Source organism: Megalops cyprinoides, chromosome 11 (assembly GCF_013368585.1).
Source record: "Megalops cyprinoides isolate fMegCyp1 chromosome 11, fMegCyp1.pri, whole genome shotgun sequence".
In the NCBI taxonomy this organism is placed as follows: domain Eukaryota; kingdom Metazoa; phylum Chordata; class Actinopteri; order Elopiformes; family Megalopidae; genus Megalops; species Megalops cyprinoides.
Window position 1 is genome coordinate 23,880,641 of NC_050593.1, and position 25,027 is coordinate 23,905,667.

General features: G+C 40.0%; 1 protein-coding gene across 2 annotated transcripts in view; it reads left to right on the forward strand.

Annotated features, from left to right (window-relative positions):
• The first annotated feature begins 1,273 nt into the window (after positions 1–1,273).
• itgbl1 (integrin, beta-like 1) overlaps positions 1,274–25,027 on the forward strand; it is a 64,986-nt gene continuing 41,232 nt past the window's right edge. The window contains exons 1-5 of one of the 2 annotated variants that reach the window (XM_036541375.1): positions 1,274–1,365; positions 5,530–5,732; positions 20,736–20,882; positions 21,346–21,468; positions 22,613–22,753. In XM_036541375.1, the coding sequence (XP_036397268.1) occupies positions 1,274–1,365; positions 5,530–5,732; positions 20,736–20,882; positions 21,346–21,468; positions 22,613–22,753 (706 nt within the window). The remainder of the gene's footprint in view (positions 1,366–5,529; positions 5,733–20,735; positions 20,883–21,345; positions 21,469–22,612; positions 22,754–25,027) is intronic. The other variant, XM_036541376.1, reaches the window with a different exon arrangement.

A 25,027-nucleotide genomic window follows, 5' to 3' on the forward strand; every position in this document is an offset into this window, starting at 1 on the left:
TTCAACTTTCTTTTACGTCCTTTATTAAATTCAGCCATACAGATAAATACTTACAATAATTAAGTTAATAGTCTTAGAGTCGATAAGAGTTAATGTAACCATTAAATAGTTAGGCGGCTTCCAGATGACTGCTCCAACTTTGTTTTGGGTGTACATATTTGCCAAACACCCCTTAACTTGTATCTTGGATTCACAAAAAGGCATCCAACAACACATTTGTTTTACAAAGAATTGACAGTCAAAATATGAAATACAGGTGAGCTATATCAAGTCTGCTTCATCAAAAAGCAAAGACCCGCCTTTACAGTTTGCCCTCAAGAGCTGGGAAACACTAAAATATAATATACATTAGGCATTTTGACACATTATTTCAGGTGGTAGTTGCTCCAGTGACTTTGGAGAAGAGATGCTGCTGTAAATCAAATGGAACATTGCCTCTGGTCAAGTGCCAGCATATAAACACTTCTACCATTAAATTTATTTTTACACTGATTTACACCATGTAAAAACATTGACTTTAAATTAGTTTGCTACCTGTCAAAGATAGTACCCATTCAGTCAACTTTCAGCAAAACACTGCATGTATTTCATAAATTCATGTCTGGAGCAAAGTTTATTTAATGATCAAGTTGTCCTGTGTAGAATGTTATTTGATGTTTGTCAAATGACAACAGTCACTGTTTACTGTACTTTTATCATAGTCTATCTGGCCAATAGCCATCATTTTTAGAACAAGGGCAGGGCAGAGCAAGACTTTTAAAGAAAGAATGAAGTTAATACTTTAGTAACCAACTGCTGTTGTGCTTATGTACATCTGTGTGATTTGCATGCATCCAGCCAGACCTATCCACATTATCCCTATGGACAAATGGCTTTTACTGAAATAGGCTAAGAGCATTTTTGGAGCAGAACAGTTACATTTAAGTTAGGGTCTGCAGGACACACGTGAAATCAATACGGTGGTGCAGCATATTTTATTCTCAATAAAATCAGACACCATAATAATCATAAACCATCTGGATAAACAACTGTTTCTAATTATGCCTGTGACTAGTGACTAAACCTTCACTTTTTGGCACATTACGCTACCTCTCTCAGACTCCTGCCCAAGTACTAACAGTCACAACTAATCAAAGGCACTTGTATGGAGACCGCTATTGGCCTCAGCAGAGTTCGAGCCGGTTTTGGCCAGCTTCTAGCCAGCTCTCCCTCTGTTTGGAAAAGTTGAAATTCTTTCAAGGCATTTCACTTCAGGTTTCTTTGGGAACTAAACATGCATGCAGACGCTTTGGTGAACTCCGTCTCGGTTTCCTTGCTTCTGATTCTCCTCTCAGCCGTGGAAGAAAGTTTATCACAATCACTGAGGTGAGTTGTGTGGCTTTGTTTTTCTCATCAGTTTTACTTTCCAGCAGATGGAGTGCCCGTAACTGTGCAGATTAGCAGAAAGACTCACCATACAGTAAAGCAAACATTTAATCAACCTGGAGGAAACGGAGAACACAGAGCAAGGATTGTCACTGTTGTGGGTTGTGCATCTTGCTCACTTTTTTCTTTCAGTTTCAGTTACGGTGAGAGAACTTTTGTGCTTTTATTAAAATCAGTGCAGAGTGCGTTTCATATGAAGCTGTACAATGTGTTTTGCAAGTTCAGCAATTGCATGTGTTATACTTATTCTAAAAGAAGTACTGTAAAACTGAAAAGAAAGAAAAACTTCGGTACAGTATATTCCTAAAATAATCTGTTGTGACAAACATATTAAGCATATTAAACTGATATATGAGACATTTTAGTAACATTTGGCAGTTATCCAGGTCATATTCACGGTTGGCTTTGTATCTCTGTAAATGATAAGACGTAACACATGTGGTACAGTAAGATTCATGGGTTAAGTCCACGTTGGATATTTGTTCAGGTTTTTTTAAGCTACAATGACTAGCCCCAAAAGAGCTCTAAATAATGAGAAACATTTAAACCTTTATTCTTTCGTTTTAAGAAAGGCTTGTATGCTAATTCATCTAATTCTGAAATAGTGTCATGCATGTCTGATGGTGAAAATATGGCCACCTTTTCTTTTTGCATTTCATGCTCTGTGCGTGGCTCAGTGACAGGGTTGCTGTATATTGGCTCAGCTGTTGAATTGCTGTTTACATACAGATAGATTAAACAGGTGCAGCATGCTAGCCTTGTAATAGGCTTGCAGGACACAGTGCATGTACACACTGGCCAGTGAGCGCAAACCAAAACAAACCAAACAGGAGGTTAAAATAGATTATACTTATGGTATTGGTCTTGGAAACACACACACACACACACACACACACACACACACACACACACACACACACACACACACACCTCGAGGACCAGGTGATATATATATTCTACCAATTTAACAATATTCATTTTTCTTGTTGGCACTTTTTTGGAAGGACTGGCATATAAATTACTAAAAAGGCAGTTCCACAGTGCTTTTACCTAATTATTATTTCAACAATATTTTATGTGTTTGTTTAGCAGACAAAAGTGTGCCCAGATTTAGAAATAATAAAAAAGGACCTCTTTCTCTGAAAAATGTTTTTCTTATGACTTTTGAACTTCAGAAATGTCAATGGATTCCAATAAAGGCAGGAACGGAATGCTGGGAGGCTACCAAATGAAACATACTTTACTTAGGGACCCTTGAGTGGTAGAAGGATAAGCACAGTAATACTGGCTGCCTTTGCAGAACCAGCATCATCCCTGCTACACATAACTCATACTCTTCTGACTATATGGCCATAGTCTTCATACAGCTTGGAAACCTTGCTGAAATATTACAAAAACATTGTTATAACATGATGTGTCAGCCCCTGTGACATTCCCATGAATTTGAAATATCTGGGATATTGCATGCACTGGCATTTTGTATGTGGAAAACAGCATTTCTCAAAGGCTCTCCTCATCATACACACACACACACACACACACACACACACACACACAAACATTTTAAGCTTCATTGTGAATTTTAAGTATGTTACAGTTATCAGATTACGTAGAACAGTTTGGAAGTAATGTTTGAGACAGTGGGAATTTGCTGTGGTGGAATGATGTTTTGATGATTCCTTAATGTCTTACAATGAAATTAAAAGACTACAAAGCACAGTCCACCTGAAATAGGCTATTCCTTATTTGTGTGAATGCTATGCTTTCTGACTGACTATGAATAACAATATTCAATCTTGTGAACAAAAAGATATGAAACAGGCCTATGAGCATTCACAGCCCGAAAGTCATGGATTATATTGGAAAATAATTTAAGAAGGATCTGGAAACCTAGCCCTCTTCAGAAAAGTCCCTTTTTTGATGCCAGAGTTTTTGTGGGCCACTCAGTAAAAGCTGAACACAAAATGTATCCATTATATTTTACAGAAAATTATGACAGGACCTCGCAGTATTTATTTTGCCAGCACTCTTATGCACAGCAGCTTAGACCAATTAGATTGCATACATTTTTCATAGTATCATGGTCCTGACACATATCTGTGCAGCCCATTCAAGGACTGTTAAAGTACTTTCAAGGTCCCATCCCCTAAAAATCAATGACCCAATAAAATTGTACGGTAAGTTATATCACAAGTTTGTCAGATCATTAATAAAGCAATATAAAAATGGTCACAATATGGCTATTGAAAGTGCTAAAGAAAAGTCAGGGAAATGAACTGTGCAAAAGTTGCTTTACTTCTGTGTTCCAAAGTCATCAATCCACATCCTTTAGCTCTCTCAGCCTTTCAGATGAAGGTGAAATCAAACCATAAAGAAAACAACTGGAAAATAAAACAACTTTCCAGTTTAACATTTATGCAAGGTGCTATAAAGCTCACAGAGACGCATTTGAATGGCCTGCAAATAAGCATGTATATATGAATGAGAAATAAATACAGAATAGAATAGAATAACAGTGTTCTTATATATTATATAATAACACTGTATTATATATTATATATCTTATATGTTATAGCACCTGCTAAATGACAACCATTGCTACAGTTATATGTAATCTAATTAGGTCAAACTGCTCATTATGGCAAAATTAACTGATGTCACCTGCAATTTGGTTCCGTTCAAAGTATCAGCCTTTGTGTTCACTTCCATATGTGTAGTGAATTTGAAACCCTCAAAGGAGCAATTAGTTATAATGTTTGATCAGAGATGGGTTGGTGTCAGTGGCTAGCTAGCCTGACACTTGGAGCTTTTTATGGTTATTGTGTTGAAATATTACATGTCAGTTGCTTTTATTACACTAAAATGTCTCTTCAGCTGTAGCTAGCTGGCTATCCTGTAAAGTTATCAAACAAGCTAACAAACCAGGTACCTTGCCAACCACGAAAAACAACAAAACGAAGCTGTGAAATTGGTGTTCTGTGTCCCTGAATGATATTCCCTAACCAGCTTATTCGACCTCAGTCTGAAATGCAACCATTTTAAGTAGAGGGTTCTGATCCACGATCTGTTTGTCAGGGCATGATTCATATAAACTGTGGCAAATTAAACCTATGAAGATGATTTCTTAACAAAGTATTCAAGGACTTTAAAGTCCCTCTGGCAATATTTAAGTTATGTTCAAGAACTTTGCTTTTTGAAATCTGAGGACTTTAATGTAGCATGGGAACCCTGTATGCTAGTGAAGTGAAGTATGCTTAGGCATAGAATGGTAATGCCTTGAACCTGTAACAGTCTGCGTATGAGTCCAGTTCCCCTGAGTTTCCAGTTGCCCCCACCACTCCATATTGCTGCTCATCTGAAACATTTTGCTCAGCCAGGGATTTCATGATTCACTAATCTGGCACTAACGAGGACTTTTATTTCTTTGTGAGCACTCTTGTCTGTACCTTGTTGTAACCTTTATCAAATTTTTTGATTGAATCAAGGCCAAAGTCGTGGAGCGAAAAGGTTAAGGATAGTGAGGTTAAAGACTTTTTTTGTGCCAGACTATTCAGTCAGTGACTCATGCCTGATTTTGGGATAGAAAGGTTAGACAAGCCTCTTGTTTCCAGTTGGCATGGACTGTAGCAGTGAAATTGCTGTTTAATTTGGCCTTTCTTTCCTACAAATGATCCAGGAGTATTTATTGCCCTTGAGGCTCTGGATATCAAGGCTTAAACATTTTGATGTGAAATAGCAACAATTCAGACGGTCAATAATTGGCAAAGGAGCTAAAATAGAGTGTTACACAAGCTTAAAATAGGATATGAGTGGTGTGAGAAATTACCCATTACGTAAAAGAAGCCATTCATTCTGGAGATACCTCTACAGGGCTCTTCTTCTTCAGGTCCAGAAGGTAAAAAACTTTACAGGCTGAATGAAAATCTGGTTCTAATTATAGCAGCAAAGTGCTGTTTTCTACATTAGCCATGCACCTACACTTCTTTCCCTCTCAGACCAATGAAAAACAGAGATTTTGGAAGGAAAAATGTAGTACTAACTTCTCATACTGTAATGTAGTCAGTGTTTGGTTTATCAACAATAGCTGTATTTTGTTCCAATCAGGACAGCAAGCGGGGCCTGCAGACTCTCAGCCGAAGCTTCACAGAGGCGCTGCCGGACCCCGGATGGTCTGATCTGCAGTGGGAGGGGGGAATGTGACTGTGGGGTCTGCATATGTCCCGTTACTGACCCAGGAAAATTCTATGGGCCGCAGTGTGAATGTCACGACTGGGTCTGCCCAACCCACGATGGGAAGACGTGTGGGGGTAAGTAATACCACAGATCCCTCCAAAACCTATAACCTTCAACCTTGCCCTGGGGCGACACGGACTCACCCAACACAATATTAATATAGGAGTCTGCTGCTTGGTGTGTGATCAAAAGAATGTATCGTAGAGTCACAAAAAAGAGGTTCGGCTTTCCTTTCTGACAGACGTTCCATTATTAGGTGGAGAGACTTCCTTCGAATCTTGTATTGATTTTGTTCTGTAGAATGTAACCGCTCTTGCCTTCGGTATAGCTTTTTGTCAACAAGGCTGCTGAGTTTTAGCTTCCAGACGTCGAGCCAGAGTTACAGCGCCATTTACTTCAAAGACTTCTAATTTTACAAACACCAGTTCTCCTTCTGTACGTCATCCCAGTGCATTCTATTGGAAGGTAGGGCTTTGAACCCAGGAAGCGAGTTGGCATTTTGGAGAGCGATGAGCGCCCACACAAATCCATTACGTTTCTATGAGCATGAATGCACACTTCTCTGGGAAATCAAATGCATTGTCTGATTCCCCAGAGACTGTCGCTGCTATTGACATCGCTAGCCGCAACAGCTGTGACTCGAGCGACATTTCTAAAGTGGGGTGAGACCAGCCAGCCTCGTTCTCCGGAATGATAAAAGGAAGAAATTCAAATGCAAACAAAAAAAAACCGTCAAGCTCAACACTACAATAATCCTGTGGTGAAATCCTACTACACATTCTTGACAGATTGTTGGGTATTGTGACATATTTGAATGCATTTTTAAATTAGTGAATAATAATAATCCTATCATGCATCATATTGTGCCAGAATTGTGTGTGGCATAATTTAGGCCAGTGGGAACAGAGGTGCAGTGGGGAGCACTGCTGCCTCACAGCTTGAGGGTGAGGTTAAAATCACATTATATCTGTGTGGAATTTGCATCTTCTCCCTGGGTCCGCATAGCGTACCTATAGATTCTATGGTTTCTTCTCACAGACTAAAAATATGCTGTCTAGACATTTCTAATGCATAAGAGTGTGAGTGTGCTTTTGTGCTTGTGTGTCAGAGCATGTGTGGCCCAGTGATAAACTGATGTCTCACCCAGGGTGTGGTCAAGTGTTCTGTGCTTTGCCTGCTGGCCTGGACCCTCAACAGGATTATGTGCTTCCCGACAATGCATGAATGGATAATTTGCATCATGAATGACAATACTGTTTCTACTAAATTGTTATGGAAGAGATTCAAGTTGATGAGGACGGCAACAAAAGAGATTTACAACAGTAAGCATTGCTTGTTTTGACAAGTCTGGTGATTTAAATTCGGTGTTGGCAGCCTCCTGTGACTAGTAAGCCTGCTTGTTTCAAAGGGATACTTTGTGTGTTTTCAATTACACAGAGTCCCAAGAACAAACTGACAAGGACCTAACCCACTTGCACATGATACAAATAAAATCTAAACACTAAGCGGTTATGGTTTGTAAGAAATTTGAGTCGAGTTTTGCAAGCAACATATCCAGATAAAAACCTGTACAACATAGGCTCAGCTGCAAACATCACACAACCTGTTGATTGTGGGAGTTTTTAAATCGCTTTTGAAATGGAAGTGGAAGCTTTATGCCAACTCATCTTGTTGAAAATAAGAGAAAAGGTTATACTCTGTGAAAGTATCAGTGTGATCTATCATATATATTTGCTTGCACCTTAAAATTTATTTTATTAAAAGTCAGTATTTACAATGAAACCTAAAGTCAATATACCAAATGCCTCATTAGCACTGGTACCTGTCTCATATACCCAACCAGGATATGATTTTTTTTTTCTCATAGCATCACCGTAGTTGATTGCAGAACTAGTATCATACTGTAAAATACTTAGAGTGGGATGTTTTAATGGTAAGCTTGCTTGCTTTTGTAAAATCTGTGGTATATATATATATATATATATATATATATGTATACACACACAGATACACATATATACATATATTATATAAAATGTATATGTATGCATATGTATGCGTGTGTGTGTGTGTGTGTGTGTGTGTAGTAGAGTTCATAGTGTCTTTTTCATTCATTCTTTCTTTTTTACCTCCTTTTTCATTGACCTTGTCAATGACAGGCTTATCCAGGTAGTTTTAGAAAAAAAAGGAGCCTTCAATCTGAGGAGATATTGAGAAGCACTAATGGAGATATGTGTAGGGGAAGTGTGATTTATTTGTGGAGACAGGTAGCATGGCAGTGAAGGACTCATTAACGCTGCAAGGCCCTGAAAGCGAGATTTTCCCGCTTGCTGATAATGGGGTTTCTCTCACCGTTGAATGCACAGCTGTGTTTGGGGGACACATCTGTATCTGAGCTTGAGCATAAGCATCAAGGCTATTTAATGCCTATCAAGAAAAAAAACTATATATATCATCAGAGGCTAGATGGCAACCATAAACTTGTTAGGGTGAAAAAATATTGAAATTTATGTATTATCGACAAGTTAAAGAAATCAAATGGCAGCATTATATCTCGGTCACATCTTCCTGCTTGCAGTTCCAGTAATGTGTATTTTTCTATTTTTGTTCTACAAGCCTGTACATATCACATACCTCCTTTGATGGCAGGCAAATATATGCAGCTAGTATTTCAAGCTAGTATTTAAAATGTCCTTCTACAATTGGACCTATCAGAGAAAAGAGAGCGTTGAATGCAATGCCCAGTATTTTAAAATGTTGCTTTAGATTCCTGGTCCAATGGTTTGTGGCCCACCACAGTGTTTGTCAACTACAGCACAACCTGCCAGCAAATTTTATTTCCCATGCCTACCCTTATCTTTGCCTTTCACAGCAGCTTGCTGATAAGATGCAGGGATAGTTTTTCTTTGGTTGCATTTTTTTTTTTTTTTACTCTCTAAAGATGAGTTTGCCTGACAGAGGTTTCAAGATGGCTATCTGATTTTAGACACCAACCATCAACAGCACATGTACTACATCAGCTAATATTTTTCCATGTAATAGTTACAGGCTGTAACACATACTCCTTTGCATTCTTCCTTGCAGTAATCGGGATCCCAAGGAAATATCCATATGAATCACATGGTAACATGGAAAAACACTCTGTTTCATTAGAGAATCTATTGCCATAGGGTACTGTGTATGTCTACTGTAGTAACGTATCATACTGTTTTAGGACCTTAAAATAACCAGTAATGATATCTATGTCCATGGCCTTGGATTTATGAAATACCCTGTATGTGTAGAATTACTTGCTTGTGAGCAAAGGGTCTCCCATGAAATCCCTCCCTGCTGTTTCATAGCAATGGTATACACACAGTATGACTGTCTGTGCAAATAAATTGATTCATATTGTGGCTTACTCTATCTTAGTCTTTGCTTTAGTTTTGCTGGGATAAATGAAAAGCATATCCAACTCTGAGATATACCAAGACTACTGCAGCCCATTGAACTTAAAGGATGCTTGTACAATATTAGTGAGTCACAGGAGCAAAAGTAATGAGTTCATCAAGAGGTTAAGAGCCAGAACGTCTTGCTTTCAGACAGTAGCAGTCTTCTCTCAAATGAGGGAATCTACATTTCAGGGTCCATTTCAGTATTTCTAGGGTCTGAGAGCATGACATTTTGACATGAACGAGAAATGTTACACTGTAAAAATGTTAGTAGGAATCAAATACACTGCCCCTCTGTAATTTCTCATAAGCGTTTATGAACAGTATCACCCACCTTCTCTGTCCTGAGAAGTGGAATAGCTGTCACTTTCAGTACTTGTGCACATGCCATGTGGGACTCATCTCCTGTTGTGTAGGACAAAGAGAAATAACTGAGCCACCTTCAGTGAGACCTCAGTAAAATCTGACATGCAGTTTCATTCATGAATGTTTTTGTCTAACTAATTTTTTAGTGTTTCTATACCTTAGATTCAAAGAGTAACCAGAGACATATTATACAAATGAGGAGGGAGGAATGGTAGATGTTTCTGGTCATGCTGCTCTCTCCAAACAAGTTGCTGGTGCCTTTTCTGCTGATGGGGCTGTAATTATGATGGGTTTGTTCCTTTTTCACAGTCTGTTTCTGCTCTAAGTCTGGTCCTTCCCCTTTCTATGGAGAGGGAGGGAGCTCGACGTGGCAGTTTTTTTCCCCCCTCCTTTTCACAGCTTTTTCCCTACAGGATTACTCTGTTTTTCAATGAGCCACATGAAATCTCTGGCTCTCGTCTGCTTCGTCCTTTCCCTCAGCCGCGCTCTTTTCCATCTGCGGCAAGTACACCCCCCCCCCCCTCCCCACCCCACCTGACTTATATGATTAGCTGAGTGTTGGGGTTGGGTGGCCATTGTGATTCATTTGCCTTTTTCCAGTATTGAGCACTAAGTGTTGCCCAGGGCTACCAAAGGAGCCCATCCACTAGGTGAAACTGAGTGATTAATTGATTCACAGAATCTGTGAATATGCTTAAGTGTGGTTTGCCAGTACCGTGCAGCCGAGGCAGATATTTCTGATTTGTTTGGTACATTGTGGGCCCCGTGAATGCAGAATGAATCACTTGCCCTGGTCTTGGACTGGTGAACATAAATCATGGGTAGTTCAGTGCTTGTGATAATGTAGGCCTGTTTAACTTTATTCATAAATATATGCTTGAAAATATGTTATTTAGATGTAGAAGGAAAGTATGTGAGATGATGTTTCCAGTTTGATGTCCTGTTCCTGCAGATGTTCAGGTCATGCTGAAAAATGTCCAAAGTAGGACATGCCTCATCTTTTGAACATTTTATATTTAAAAAATAACACCTTCTTACTTGCTGTAGGCATCAGGTGTCTGCCACTTGTCAGACTCTCTACAAAAGGAGCATGAAACAGAAGGACAACTGACCAGTATGACAATCAAAGTAAAAATACTGTCACCCCAATTCCTGTAATTCCTCTTGCAAATTCCTCTTCCTTGGTGACAATGATGATCACTTAAAATGGATTTGGAAAGACCTCATCATTGCCTTTTTAGCTTTGTCATGCACAAAACACAAAGTCTCAAAACATGTTATTCTTCCAGTCATAGGCTGAATATATTTTTTAAAATGTCAGAAGTATTACAATTATACTAAATTGAAAATTCACTGGCAAAAAGCCAGCAGAGGTCAGGTCTATATGCCTGAATCAACATCCCCTTAAGTCATGCAAATTAAAAAACAGCATGGTTGGTGCTACATGATGATATTGTCCATGTTGTTCTGAACATTGTTTCTGGTGCTAAAGCTCAAAAGTTTTAATTAATACAGGCTAATACAGGAGCATGCAACAATGTAAATTACGCTCATATATTATTAGCCTGAAAGAAACAGAGGGGCAATAGCATGATATGAAGCCCTGTTTAGGTGTCTCCTTGAGCAGCTTGCAACAAGTTAGACAGTGGTATATGCAGTATTTGACCAGAGCAGGTGTAATTGGGGTGAATTGGTTTTGATCTTAAAGGCATCCCTGCGAAATGAGGATCCCACTACACCTCTTGTTCTCACAGCCACAGTTAGTTTCGCTTGACCCTACTATCCCACAGGTGAAAGCACTGGTAAAGAGATCAAGCGCCATTTGGGAAGGACATTTGGAGATGAAAAGTGCAGCTCGTCTCTCAAAAGAGGGTGGTTTTGGAAGAAGGGGAGGTGCAGGTTCACTCTGAGGTGGATGAGGGAAGACTGCGAGAGGAGTGTGGGGCTGCTTTCTGTGTTACTCCCAGAGGCAGATGCGGCCCTGACAGCAGCCTCCTTTAATGTGTGGACCCTGGGATGTCGGCCTGCCCAGCTGAGGGCGATAGGCCTTGACAGGCTTCTGGCATTTTTTTTTTCCTCCTGCCAGCATCTTTAATACAGAAGCTGTCAGATGGAGACAGATAACCCTGTGACAGCTGCAGGCAATGATACACAGCATAACTGTTTTTTTCTACCCCCATTTTGTTTGTTGGGATGAACTTAAATAGAGGGACATAATTATAATATTCAGATTGCCATTGCTGCAGAGGGACCTCACACCAGAAAATGTGATGTAAGGTTAATTGCTTGAAAGCAGTGTAATTAACTGATCAGTGTACTGAAATTAGAGTTAAGACACACCCAGATGAGGGTATTCCCCATCATACCGCTTACTTTGTATACATGACAAGAGAACCGATTACAGAATCGTCTTTTTTTTTTTGTTTGTTTGTTTGTTTTTTGTAAAAGCAAAGAACTTCAAATAAATGAGAACAAAGTTAAAGGTCCATCAGGAAACCCTTGCGGTGTTATCTCAGTCTGATTTCAGTGTTCCCCTACACTGCATTCTTTCAATAGAATACTACCCCTGTCTGATGAAGGTCTGCCTTTTGTGCAAAAATTAGATATGCTGTTCGGGTCTGCTTTCTCATCTGTAGGCTTCTCCAACATGCAGGGTCAACACCATACACTAGCGTACATACAGTATTTCCAAATGTAATGAAGAAGTTTCCTGGCTAAAACTGTAGCTCGACAAAACACAATACAAGACACTTTACAGTACCACTAGACATTTTTTCTTGCAGATATTTGGACTGTGGTCTGTGTTTTGATTGTGATACTTGCTCACTGTCTTTCGTACAGTTGAGATTGGCGTGAAGATCCTCTCCTTATCCTCTCCTGGCTGACAGTCACGGAGGACTTCTACCAAACAAGCTCTCAGATTTATGGTGTTTTCCTTTCGCTCGCAGCAAGAGTTCAGGACCTCTGCTCGCAAATCGCTATTGGACCCCAGACTTTCAGAAAACAGAGCCCCAGGGAGATCCCATGAGAGCGAACCACTTCAACTCTTCCTGCTGGATTTGAACTAGTTTGATTGGAATGAACACTGTGTGCCGTTATTGCGGTTCGGTAAGAGGCGGCTAACAGCAAAACCCTGTGTGCAGCATCCATCCATCCATGCCTCGATACTGTCAGAAGAGTGCTGTAAAATTACCTCGACCACATTATACCCAAGATGAGCTGCCAACAACCAGATTTGTGTCATTTGTATAGGGCCTCATGGGTAATACCCTTTGGAGAACAGGGGGCTGTTCATCACTGTTGTTGTGATGGAACTGTAGGCTACACGCTGTTAGTTACGTCTTATTTATGCTTTAATGTGAATAAATTGTGCGTATAGCTCAAAGGAAAGGCGTGTGGTGATGTTGACAGTTTAGGCAGCAGAGGCAGCAGGATGGGTCCACATTGCGATCTCCTGAGAAAGGTCATCTCCCCCCTGCATGTGACAGAGGCTTTGTAGAACTGCTAATTACAGCATATATTGTACCGCTGTCTGGAACTGAAGAATAGTGAGGTTATTTAGGCATTACCAGGACAAGAAATGTTAAAATGTGAGATATGAAAAGTGAACATTTTTACTGAGCTACAATTTACTGCTCTAAAATATACTCAGCAAAGTAAAGTTACTGAACATAAGTGTAGGTTGTTCATATATCTCTTTGTTCCGTCTTGATATGTTGATGTATAGGCATGTGATACCTTTACTGTACATTGCTTAAAAGATACCTTGTAAGGATTATCCATGGAGGAAAACAAAACCCATGGAAATTATTTGCGTGGACAAACCAACCATTTCTAGATCAGCAACTGACTTGAAGTGTGCTTGGTGCATGCAACACTAAGGTATTTATTTTCAATTATTTATTGACTTTTTCTATATCAAAATGATCAGTTAGCCACAATGAGATTTACATGTCGAAAGATAATTGGAAGGTAAACTACTTATACTCTTTCAAAGAAAGGCCCTGGTTGCCATTTAAGTGTGAACATCCAAATCCCAGCCTTAGCTAAATCGCATAGCTTTCATATTGTTTTTGGCCTAAGGACTTTTACAAGGGGATTACTGGATATGCACGCAGTCAGTGAAAGCAGGTGTTCAGCTTCTCCCTGTCCATACGTATCCTTGACTGCTTGTGCTGCTGTAGCCGGGACGCCTGTGTGCACCGTCTCTTACCCACTGTAATTAACAGGCTGGGGAGTGAGGGGAAGAGCCGGCCCGGTGTGCGCTCTCCTCCTGCTGTTAGAGTGGAAGTTGGGTGAGTTATTACCACAGACAGGTGTCTCCCACTTCTCTCAGGCAGAACAGGGCCCGACATGCAATCATTTCATGCTTGGCATCAGAAAATCAGAGAGTAACGAGGAGGGGAATAATGGCTTGCCTGGCTTTATTTTATAGAGCAAGAGCTAAGCAAACTGAATAGGAAAAAAAACTGTCGCAGGCATATAAACCTTGGGACCATGCAGCAAATTAATCATAAAACAAAGAATTTTTTGCTAAGCTGTAGGCATGTATAAAGAGACAAGAATATTATGCAGAAATATCTACTGTAACAGTTTTAAAATATATTCAGTAATATAGTTTGTTGAAATATTTAATAACACATGAAATATAAGTAGGAGGGGACCAATATAGATGTAAGCACCACATTTACCCAGGAAGTGACTGGGGGTTGTATAATATTTTATAAAATCAAGTTGAATAATTATATACCTGCATGTACTGAATTGATGACTGCTTAAAATGGCAGGAACTTAAAAAGGATACTAAGATAATTTTATGGAAATTGCAAGCAGCCATGGAAAATGGCATGTACATAGTATAAGCACACTAAAAAATGTTATTCTTGTTGCTAGTAAATGATATATTTCTGTATTTACACAAAAGCATACACACACACACAAAGACACTGTATAATCATTTAATGAACACAGCAAAGAAAGAGACTAATATTTAAATTTGCTGTTGAATTATTAATCATTGGCATTAGCTTGTACCAGCATATAATGGACATGGTCCTTAAAGCATCATATCAGATCTTAATGCCAGCAAGATATTTTACAAGGTTTCATATTTGTTTGGCTCATTTGCAGTGTCAACATGAGTACAGGCTACATTTATACCAAGCATGAATTTGATTTAATGAGAAAAATGAGAAGAACTCATTAGTAAACATACTTTGCTACAAGGTTGAGTGTAACCCCAAATGAGCGTCCGAAATGACCTACCGCTGTGAACCTCATCATCAATTCATCTGGCGACGATTCATCACCTATTAACACTTTCTGCAGCTGTTTAGCATGATTCATGCTTCCTTGGGCCCATTTGCCTCATTTCTCCATCAAAGCTGCTTAAAAGGAGGACCATGCGTCCCCATGGCGATGCAAATTACAACCCGAGACACACACGACCAAATAATTTGTGAAGAGCCAGGACCCACGCTCTTTCTCCGAGATCGAAGACACCCAATTAATTTGTCAAGATGTCTGTCACTGTGCATCAGGTTGCTATCCAGCCTAAATAGTTATTTCTGGGTATAAAGTCTTCTGCAATCTGTGGATGTTGAGGATTAGCAATGTTTAACTTACTTTATCCATGCTGCTGAATGTTTGGCTATTTACACTACTTGCTTCCACTCCTCCAGCCCTCTGTATAGCTGCTTCAAATGCTAACTTGAGTGTTGCATATCAGTCTATTACTCTATTCCAAAGCAAAGACCTGTACTCCCACAAAACAGGGTATGAATTTGTCGCTTACAAGCACCTTCTGAAGGTTCAGGCTGTCACATGTTGGTTGTGTCCTGGTTATATTCCGTTCTGTGGAGTGCAGACCCTTCCTTTCCACCGTAACAGCAAACATTGTTTTGGCTATTTGCACACCAATAAAGCATAGATAAAACTCTATGGGTTGAACACTTTCCATTCCGTGAACATTGGTCTTGCAGTCAGGTTCTCTTTGCGTGTCTATGTTTATGTATTTTTGTTGCGTTTATTATTCTCAGTTGAGTGACATGGATGGCATGTAAGAAGGGAAAGTCAGAAAATAAACCATGCACATTCTTATTTTAAGATAAACAATCTTGTAATAAGAACAGCGTTGTTGCAAGAAAATGATTTTTTATAGTGTTTGTTTGATTTTTCATCACTTAAATCGTCTGACAAAGCTGTACAGAGACAAGATGAAAACGGATCTCCAAGCTGATTGCTTAAGATTTTGTTGGGATACTGCTAGAGTTGAGCATATCTCTCTTAAGCAAGACATTTGATTCTCTGAATGAGAAATTCCTTTTTTATTTAACAAGAGTCTGAGTACCTTGAGGCTGTAGCCATTTTTCCTGTTACAAACCAGATAAAGTACAATAGCTATTCATAATTCCACAGTCATCAGTAATGCTGAGTGATTTTGTGGTTAAGAAAATGTAAATTGTTTTGAGATGTAGCCTTAAGGAATATGTTCATTAACACAGGCAGGTTGTTAGGAAGAAATATGCATTTTCCATAACATACAGCTATGCTGCTGTGACTAATTCTTTTTTTTTTGATTGTCTTGTAGTTGGACGAAAAGTTTGGAACTGTAACTGCAGGTTGCTTTTAAATGAAGGGTACCTTTTATACCTGAATTCATCCTGATTTGGAATTTGGAATTAGAAATCAATAGTATGGACCAGATGGAAGTCAGTTCATCAAAAGAAAGCACAACTAATAAAATGTTAACGGTTTAGTTGTGGTTTTTGTCTTGATGCCCCTGTCTTTTAATCAAAGAAATAACAAGAAATATACTATAGTGTATATAAAATCAATGTTTGATGGTGCAGTTTCCTTATCTCTTAATGAATAGCAACCTTGATGCTAAACTATGGCATGTTAGATTAGGCCACAGTAGAATCACAGGGATTAGGACCATATACAGTATAACTTCTATATAATTAGTTGTTAACGTTTATTGTGTAATTGTGTAATAACAAGTAAGCCTTCACAAATTCAGCAATGGCTTACATAAAAATATTAAGAAAGACAAAACTTGTTTAAATGCTTGTTTAAATGTATAACAGTATTGCAGATGGTGGTATGGATCCCTCAGCTGTACGGAATGAACAATATCTGAAAGTTTACAACAAGCACCTAGGGCATTTCAATAATAAATACAACAACAGAACATGGATATCATTACATGCTGATGGATGGCCCATGAAGTGGACATCAAGTTAACAAGATGGATGAGAGGAGAGGGGATGATTGAAGAAGTAGAGTCTGTGGAGTTCTGGCCAAATGCATTGCTGCATAAATTCAGTTTCATTTGTCAGCACCCATAGAAATTTATGTCTCATGATGTTTGCATTTTTTGAGTCATGAAAACCAATGAAATGTTATAAGAGAAAGAATAAAAAGAGAGAATGAATATTGATTAGCCCCATGACATGTAACAGGGATAAGTAAAAGCAGTAGGTACTAAATAATAATGGTAGGTTTTTTATGATAAAAGAAGTCAAGAAAAATGGCCTTTATTTGACAGGGAAAGGTCACAGTTATATTGCATATATCTGAGAGCGACAAATGTTTTTTTAGATCAAAAATACAAGAGTGTTGATGGAATCTGTCATCTGAATATCCTGGGAAGACAAACGTTAAGGTCAGGCATATTTTAGGGAAACGGAGGAGGTCGCATAGCTGCATATCAATGGAAAATGTGCTCTGTGCCTTACTGCAACTACTGCATCCAATGTCTGTTATAAACATTAATATTGCAGCCAATCTGTTATGCTCAACTGTGTCAGAAATGTTGAAACTGATTCAATATATTTGTCTGCAGCAAAGTTTTTCATTTTGTTTTAATATTGCACATAAAGAAGACGTGTTTTATTCAGAAAATCTCCACAGCATGTGATTGCATTAGACTGTGGTGCCAACATGTGCCAAGTGACTATAAATGGATTTCCTGGGATTAATACAGAGACAGAAATCTGAGAGGGAAATCTTTCTTGTTTCCGTTGACAGTAGCTGCTCAGAATGTTGTGATTTCTCAGTTTTGCATTCCAAAGCAACAGTTGTGCTCCTCCAGGGTTTGTTTTGTTTTGTTTTATTAATTTATTTTTGAGGAAAACTGGAATCACAGCTGACTACAGTGTCAGTTTGGACACTGGAAACTTCCAAGTGACTATTGGCTGCATATTTTATTTAGAAAGATGTTGACAATTACCAACCATGTACAGGAGTGTCCATAGGAAGGGCACAGGACTGACTGCCATAGTCAACCACCACCCTTTACAGATGTAATAATTGATCATTCATCATTGTAAATATCAGCTTCTGCTTAATTTATTTGTAGTTGGTGTGAAGACCCTGTTATGAAGTGCATGCTGTTTTTCATGAAATAATTCAGGTATTATTACACATATCTCATTTTAAGATCTCTGGCAAACTATTTTGTAGTTGTGGCATAAGTATGATAATGTGAGCTTATATCTAAATCCTCCAGTGAAGATGTAAGAACATTACATATAATATCTCCATATATGTGTTTATTGTTGTCCTTTTTCCCCATGGGAATTGGCTTCCCATTATGTCTTCCTTATTAATTCATCTTTTGCATCTTTTGACAGTATAGTGGAACTGACTCTGAGTAGAGTGTTGTAGGCTAGCGGGGAGCTCACAGAATCATCTCCTGGATGAGGCTGCATCTTAAGGCCTGCATAAACCACCTCTTTTAAAAAAGGATTTAGTGGAAAATATATTAAACATTTTGAAGTCTGTTGCTTTGACATTATCATTTTATATTTGTTTCAGATCTGCAGGAGGAAGGATGTGCAGTTGGAATTGAAACAGAACAGTATGCACTGAAATACTGTACATCTGTGGGAACTGAATCAGTTCCGATTCAAGCTTTCCAGACTAGCAATGCAAGAGGTCAAATTTACTCTGAACTGTGTCTCAAAACCTAGCAAAATAAAAGCATGTGGTAGCACATATGGCCTTTTCAAGTATCACAATATGTATCCTTCTTGTTACACATACAGTAAACTGTATTCTTCAGTCAAAAGCACACATGCAAAGTTAAATAAAATAAAATATGCACAGGTCATTTAATGGCCGTGTTCTTGTTCATAGGCTGGAGTGGAACCTGTGTAAAATCATATATTTTACTGCCTCTACTTAGAAATCATTCTATAACTCTGAGTATTACTGTGCAAATGCAGAATCTGGCAACCATACTGCCACATGTAAAGCACACACATGAAAGCAGTGGCTTCATCCTGCAGAATGTCACCTTTACAGGAGTTGCTGACACAAAAAGAGGAAATATTTGCTATTGACATTGCATAGTGGAGCGCAGTGACTAAAGTAACAAGAACTATTTACCTTCAGGCAACATTGTATTGAAGTCAAACTACTACTTCCTGTGAGTCCTCTGCAAACTCTCAGACAGATCAGCGTAGGCACTACGTTATCTCTTGGAAGACAATGTGTTTAATGCACGTTGCATCTCAATCACCTGAGGGGCCACACAAGACAAAAAAACAAGCAAAAAAATGAGCTGACGTCTGGGCCGGTTTTGATGGATGTACCCCTTAGCTCTTCATATAGTGCGGCAAATTGAGACTTCTGTATGGACTAACCTCGTTGTTGAAACGACAGCACGGCGAGGCATGTGCAAACTGACATCTGCAACAAGGTGCTATTACCCCGTCTGCCTCCTTGTCATCACTGTCTTTATTTTTAAACAAATCTCACACCGTGTTGAATTTCAGATCATCCTTTGAATTTCAAACGCTGCCCAGCGTGGGCCGGAATGACACCTGGGGATAAATAGTAATGAAGAATTGAGCTCAGTCAATTTTGAGGGAGACTGTATCAACAGTACACCTACATCCCATTCAGAGCATTTAAATAACAAAAAATCCCGCTTCCCTCCTTTGCATATCACTGGTCGAAATTAAGGTTGATTCTCCTTTATGCCACATGCACAGGTGTGTGATTCTCAAATAAGCAGCTGTCACTTCTTTTCTGACAGATTGAACTTTGGAAAAAAATAAAGAACTATATCTGTACACTTAGAATTGACCCATAATGTTTTAAAATTTATATTGACATTGATAGATTTCAAAACATCAGAGCACCTGTCTCAGAATACATCAGTGTGAGGATGAGGCCAATTTTGACTGCATGGGTATCTCTTACTTGACTTCATTTTCAAGTTCACTTAAAGTCTCGCCCCAACCACGCACCATGAAAGCAGCAATTTGTGTATCTATCAGCGCAGATTCATAAAAGTCATGGCCAGTAAAAATGAAAGTATAAATATATTCTCCTTTGTCTCTGTTCATCGTTGTCACATTACATAACCTGATCATGACAGACTGAGCAGAGCTTACCGCAAGATTGCTGCAACCTTTCTGATTACCGATTAAATAACTTTTGTCTGTGAATTGAGTGTTTTGTGGTGTCAGAAGCGTTTAAGCCTGTTACTCTGTCCTTTTCATTCCTCTGTTACACAAGCCCTGGTTTGCATACTGAGCATTTCTTGGCTAGAGCAGCGAGTCTCTATAAACCATGTCACAGAGAGGCTTTAAACCTCCCTTGTATTTTGTTTTAAACGGGGCGGATTTAAATATTGTTTAAAAATAGGAGGAAGTGTGCAAAATTTAAAATCCCCTTAATCTGCAACAGCCTGGATGGTATAATACATACATTACAGTGGATTAATTGAATAGGAAAGCAGAGGGTCCTCCGGTTGTGGTGCTGTAAATCTGGTTGGAACAGACCAGAGGGTTGCAGTGATTGTCCTGCTGTGCTGGGAGATATACCGAAGTATTCCCCCTGGCCCCTGGTCTTTCCAAAATGTGCCCTTCCAGTAGAGAGAGAGGCTCATAAAACAGCAGGAACCCCTCCATACATACACACACACACACACACATACGGAGGCACTCGCTGGGGAGGTAGTAATGAGTGGGAAGTGTGCACAGACCGTGCTGACCTTCACGGTTGTTCCCTGGTCCAAACCACCGTAACCGCAGGCCGTGACCCACACCAAAAACACATTCCTTTCACTGCCTCACTCCACAGCTCAAAAGATGGCCTCAATTTTCTCAGGATTTGTGCTGTGCATTATTACATTTTGAGCTCATGTTGTGACTCTGCCTCCGTTCTCAGCATTGCTTCACACTTGACACAAACAATAAATACACCTACATGCTAGTTATTTCTCTGCTTTCCTTATTTTGCAGTCTGTTGATTTTCCTCTATCAGGTCACGGCACCTGTGACTGTGGGAAGTGCACATGTGAAGACAACTGGTTTGGAGAGGCCTGCCAATACCAGGAGGACTGTAACCTTTCAAGCAGGAGAAGTAAAGAACTCTGCCGAAATCCTCAAGGAGTGATATGTTCTAATGCAGGTCAGAAACGTGTCTTTTATTATTCTTATCTATATTACGTTATTTATTAATTACATCATACATCATATTATTGTTTTTACATCAGCAGTAATTCACCAGTGTCTGCATGTTATCACCAGCACTACATGTTATCTTCATACCCAAAAGTATAAATAATGATGAAGTGTAATTACGACAGTAGATAATGCTGACTAGATTGTCTGAATAAAAGTGTCTGTGGGACTGAAAGCTAGGACGCCCACCTGGAGATAACTGCAATGGCTGCTGTCTCCAGCCTCTGTGACTCACAGCGTGGGACTGATGTCTGTGGGGCGGGGAGGGGTTAGGACACAGCTGGTGTGCAGATGTGTGGCATGTGGGGGTGGGGGGACTCTATGGCGTTGGTTGCAGGGGACAGTAGCCACGGTGACAGCGCACTGGGCCTGTATGGGTACTTTCAGACGTCGATGTGGCCATCCCACAGGCTCCTGTCACTGTGGCAGCTGCATGTGCCACAACCCCAACGGCAGGGGACTCATCAGCGGCCAGTTCTGTGAGTGTGACGACAGCGAATGCCTGGACGACGAGACCGGAGAGGTGTGTGGAGGTACGCCCCCCCCCCACCCTTTCAAAACCCCATGGCTGAATTCCTTTCCCTGTGTCTTCACATGACATACTACGTCCACCTGTTCCACACTGTGGGTGAGGTCTTGTTATTTATGCATTACCAAATGGCTTTATCCAGCTTACATTTTGAAATGATCCATTTAGACAGCTGGATATTTGCTGTAGCAATTTGGCTTAAGCACCTTGCTCACGGGTACAACAGCGGTATCAGATTTAGGATTAAAACCTGAATCTTTCTGTTTACAGGTCTACACCATTCCACACTGCCACCCCATTACAGCAATATTATGGGATCTTTGTAGCAGTCTGGAAATTTGCATTTTAATATACATTATACTATTAATTTGACAAGCCTGTTTATCTTATTTTGTTGACTTTGCCCACTGATATTGATGTGACTGAATATGACTTTGCCACACTACACCCTGCACAAATACCATTCACTGATTCTGCTTTGGGTCTGACACCCTCCTCACTAATGGGTGCTGTTGGCAATTTCAACAAAATCCTTTTTATGACAAAACCCTCATGTTATATTCCATGTGCATATGCATATGCATATTAATATGAATATACATACACATGTACACACAGACATATACATACACATACATATGCATATACATATGGACAGTGCAAGTTTTAAAACAAAGTGTGTATTAGGAACATTTTAATTGGACACTCAATCAGGATGACCCTGGTTGGTTCACCTGTAGGTGGTAGATACTCACATGCTGCTCCCTCAAGGTTTTTCACTCACTGCCAACTCTCCTTAATTAAGCAGAAAATAATGGGCTAGTTGGTGATTTCATTAAAAAGGGCATTATATTTCTTCCTATGGTTCATTTAGGGAAAAAAGTAATTAAAATGTTTCCAAAGATTAAATTAATAAAGCCTGAATGTGTTCTATATTAACTGTAATTGAATGTGCAGTTAATGCGCACTAAGCAGTGGGCATATTTAATCCTTCAGTAATAAGCCGTTATGCGTTTAACCTACAAACTGTCTGTGTTCTGAAGTCTGTAGTAATGGGCAGAAAGGGTGAGGGACTTTGCTGAAAAGCCTTATAGGAGCCACGAAAATGGTTAAGTCATCTGCTCCTTCTGAATGTGCTCTGGTTTCAGGCAACGGAAAGTGTTACTGTGGAAACTGTTACTGCGAGGCTGGTTGGCATGGCGACAAATGCGAATTCCAGTGTGACATCAGCCCATGGGAGAGCAAGAAGCGGTGCACATCTCCAGATGGCAAGATCTGCAGCAACCGAGGTCTGTCTTAAAAAGCACTTTAAATGCAGATGCAGCGTGTCACTAAGAAAGAAAAAAAAGACATTTGTGCCAAATGTATTATCTTTCATCAAGCCTGTATCAATATGTTTAATTCAATAACACCATGCCCTCCTCCCAGCGGTGCTCTCTTACCATCCTGTCATATTAATTGGGCCAATGATACTTTGAAAGTGAGCGTTTCAGGAAACGCGTCAGGGTTGAAGGGGGATCTCCCAGGAAACTATGTGTGCCTAACAAGGGGAGTGAACCTCATTTCAGCCTCTTACAGTCTGACTTACCCAAACTGACAGGTACAAATGAAAATGGTGTACCTTTGGCTCTGCTCCCAAACCATTACTGGGAATGAAGAGAGAAAAAAAAAGATGGAAAAACCCTCATCTTGTATATCCCCAATGAAATTCATGAGTGCTTGGAAAGCCGGCAAAAAACCCAATGCCTGAAATTACCCTGGGAGCTTTCAGGAAGCACTCTAATATTAATTATGGGCAAATTGGTGGAGGACTTGTACTGTAAGTGGTACATGATCTGAGCTTGACCGCAGAGCTCGATTCCTAATGAGTGGTCAAGTGTTTAGCTCTCTCAGAGTAAACACAAATCCAATGTCTCCTTTTTATTGGCTTTTGCTGCAGAGGTGAGGCTGTAGTTTATCATCTATACCTGTGATTGAAACCAAACAGGGCTGGCGCTGTCATTTGCAGCATGGTTTTCGCGTGCAACTCCTCACACACGCTGTGAGCTGAACACACTGTATATTCTGACAGACCCCCCCCCCACCCCAAAATGTGGCGAGCACGATTTATGGACTGCCCGCAGTGCCTAACTAATCAACAGGATTGCGTTCCACTTGAGGAAGGTGCCCACTTTCCTGAGCCGCAGGTATCCCTGCAAGCCTGAATCACTGGGGCGCAGTAAACGGAGGCTTTCTTTCTTCACCAAATCGGCGTGTGGGAGGTTAGAACAGACAGCGTGAAGTTTAAAGGGGAAGGCTGCACATTCGCGAAGAGTGATTGCGGAAGCACACCGAACAGAATGAAATTGCTGATTTGAATTGAATTTGATTACCTAAAATCACGCGCTATTGTAATGCTGTCATGGTTTTGTCATTTTCAGTTTATTCAATCAACTGACACTTGAAGGAACAAAGGATGCTTGCTTGAAGGCGAACCAGTAAAATGTCCCACTGTAGATGAATTCCACAAATAAACCTGTATCTCAACTCTTTTCCTCTGTGATTGAATATGAAGGAATGAAGCTATTAATGTTGACTGAATTTGTTGGGCAATGTGGACTTTAAAACAGGAAAAATTCACAATAGATTATTGTTGTCCTGCTATTGTTACTGCAACTGTTATTGTTATGTCATTTTGCTGAGACCCATATCCAGTGCAACTTACAATGCATGACTTGGATACAATACAAAATTTAGAATAAAAACAGAATATTTCACTTCAGAAACTGGGAGGGAGATAACAGGCACAAATCCACAGCCCTCACAAAGAGGAGAGCTGGTGTTTCCCAGATCTCAGGGGTGTGGAATACCCTGGCCAGCTGGCCACCTCCACTGTGTGGAACCCCCCACCCCTTTCCAGTTGGTGACGATGGGAGAATACAGGATTACTTCTGACTGCATTCAGCCGTCACTGGGCTTTAATTCGGCAGGCTTAAGTGGCCTCCATGGGGGTTGAGTTCTGCCCCTAACTCCTGACATGAGTGGGACTGTCTCTGCACTAGCCTGGCCATTTACCTTCTAGATTAACTCTACATCATTCATCTGTCTGTCTGTCCTCCCCAAGCCGACCCCATCTCATCAGCTGTGTGCCTCAGGCCGCATATTGGCTTTGCGGCCACCTCGGGGGAAATCCACCTCCCACTTCAACATTTCTGCAATTATTTCACTCCACAGCCTATGCCCAATCACGATGAACCTAGCAGGAGGAAAAAACCCCTCTTGCTGTTGCCAGACAAGACAGCCCTGGCCACAACCCTCTCTAAAAGCACACAATGTTCAGCTTCTCGCTTTATACATCTGGCCATAATAGCAGGCCCTCTATAGAGTATTTCAATGGGAGAAACCATTCCAACATGCAACTAAAGGTTAACATATAGCGGTTGCTTTACTGCACAGTTTGATTTATTGTTCAGTGGAAGTACAGCTTTTTTTAAATCTGAAGCAGACTGCCTGTATGTGTTCTCAAAAGAAATCCTGCCCAATAATCTCTTCAGAAGTTAGATTAAATGGTGTCGATATTGACT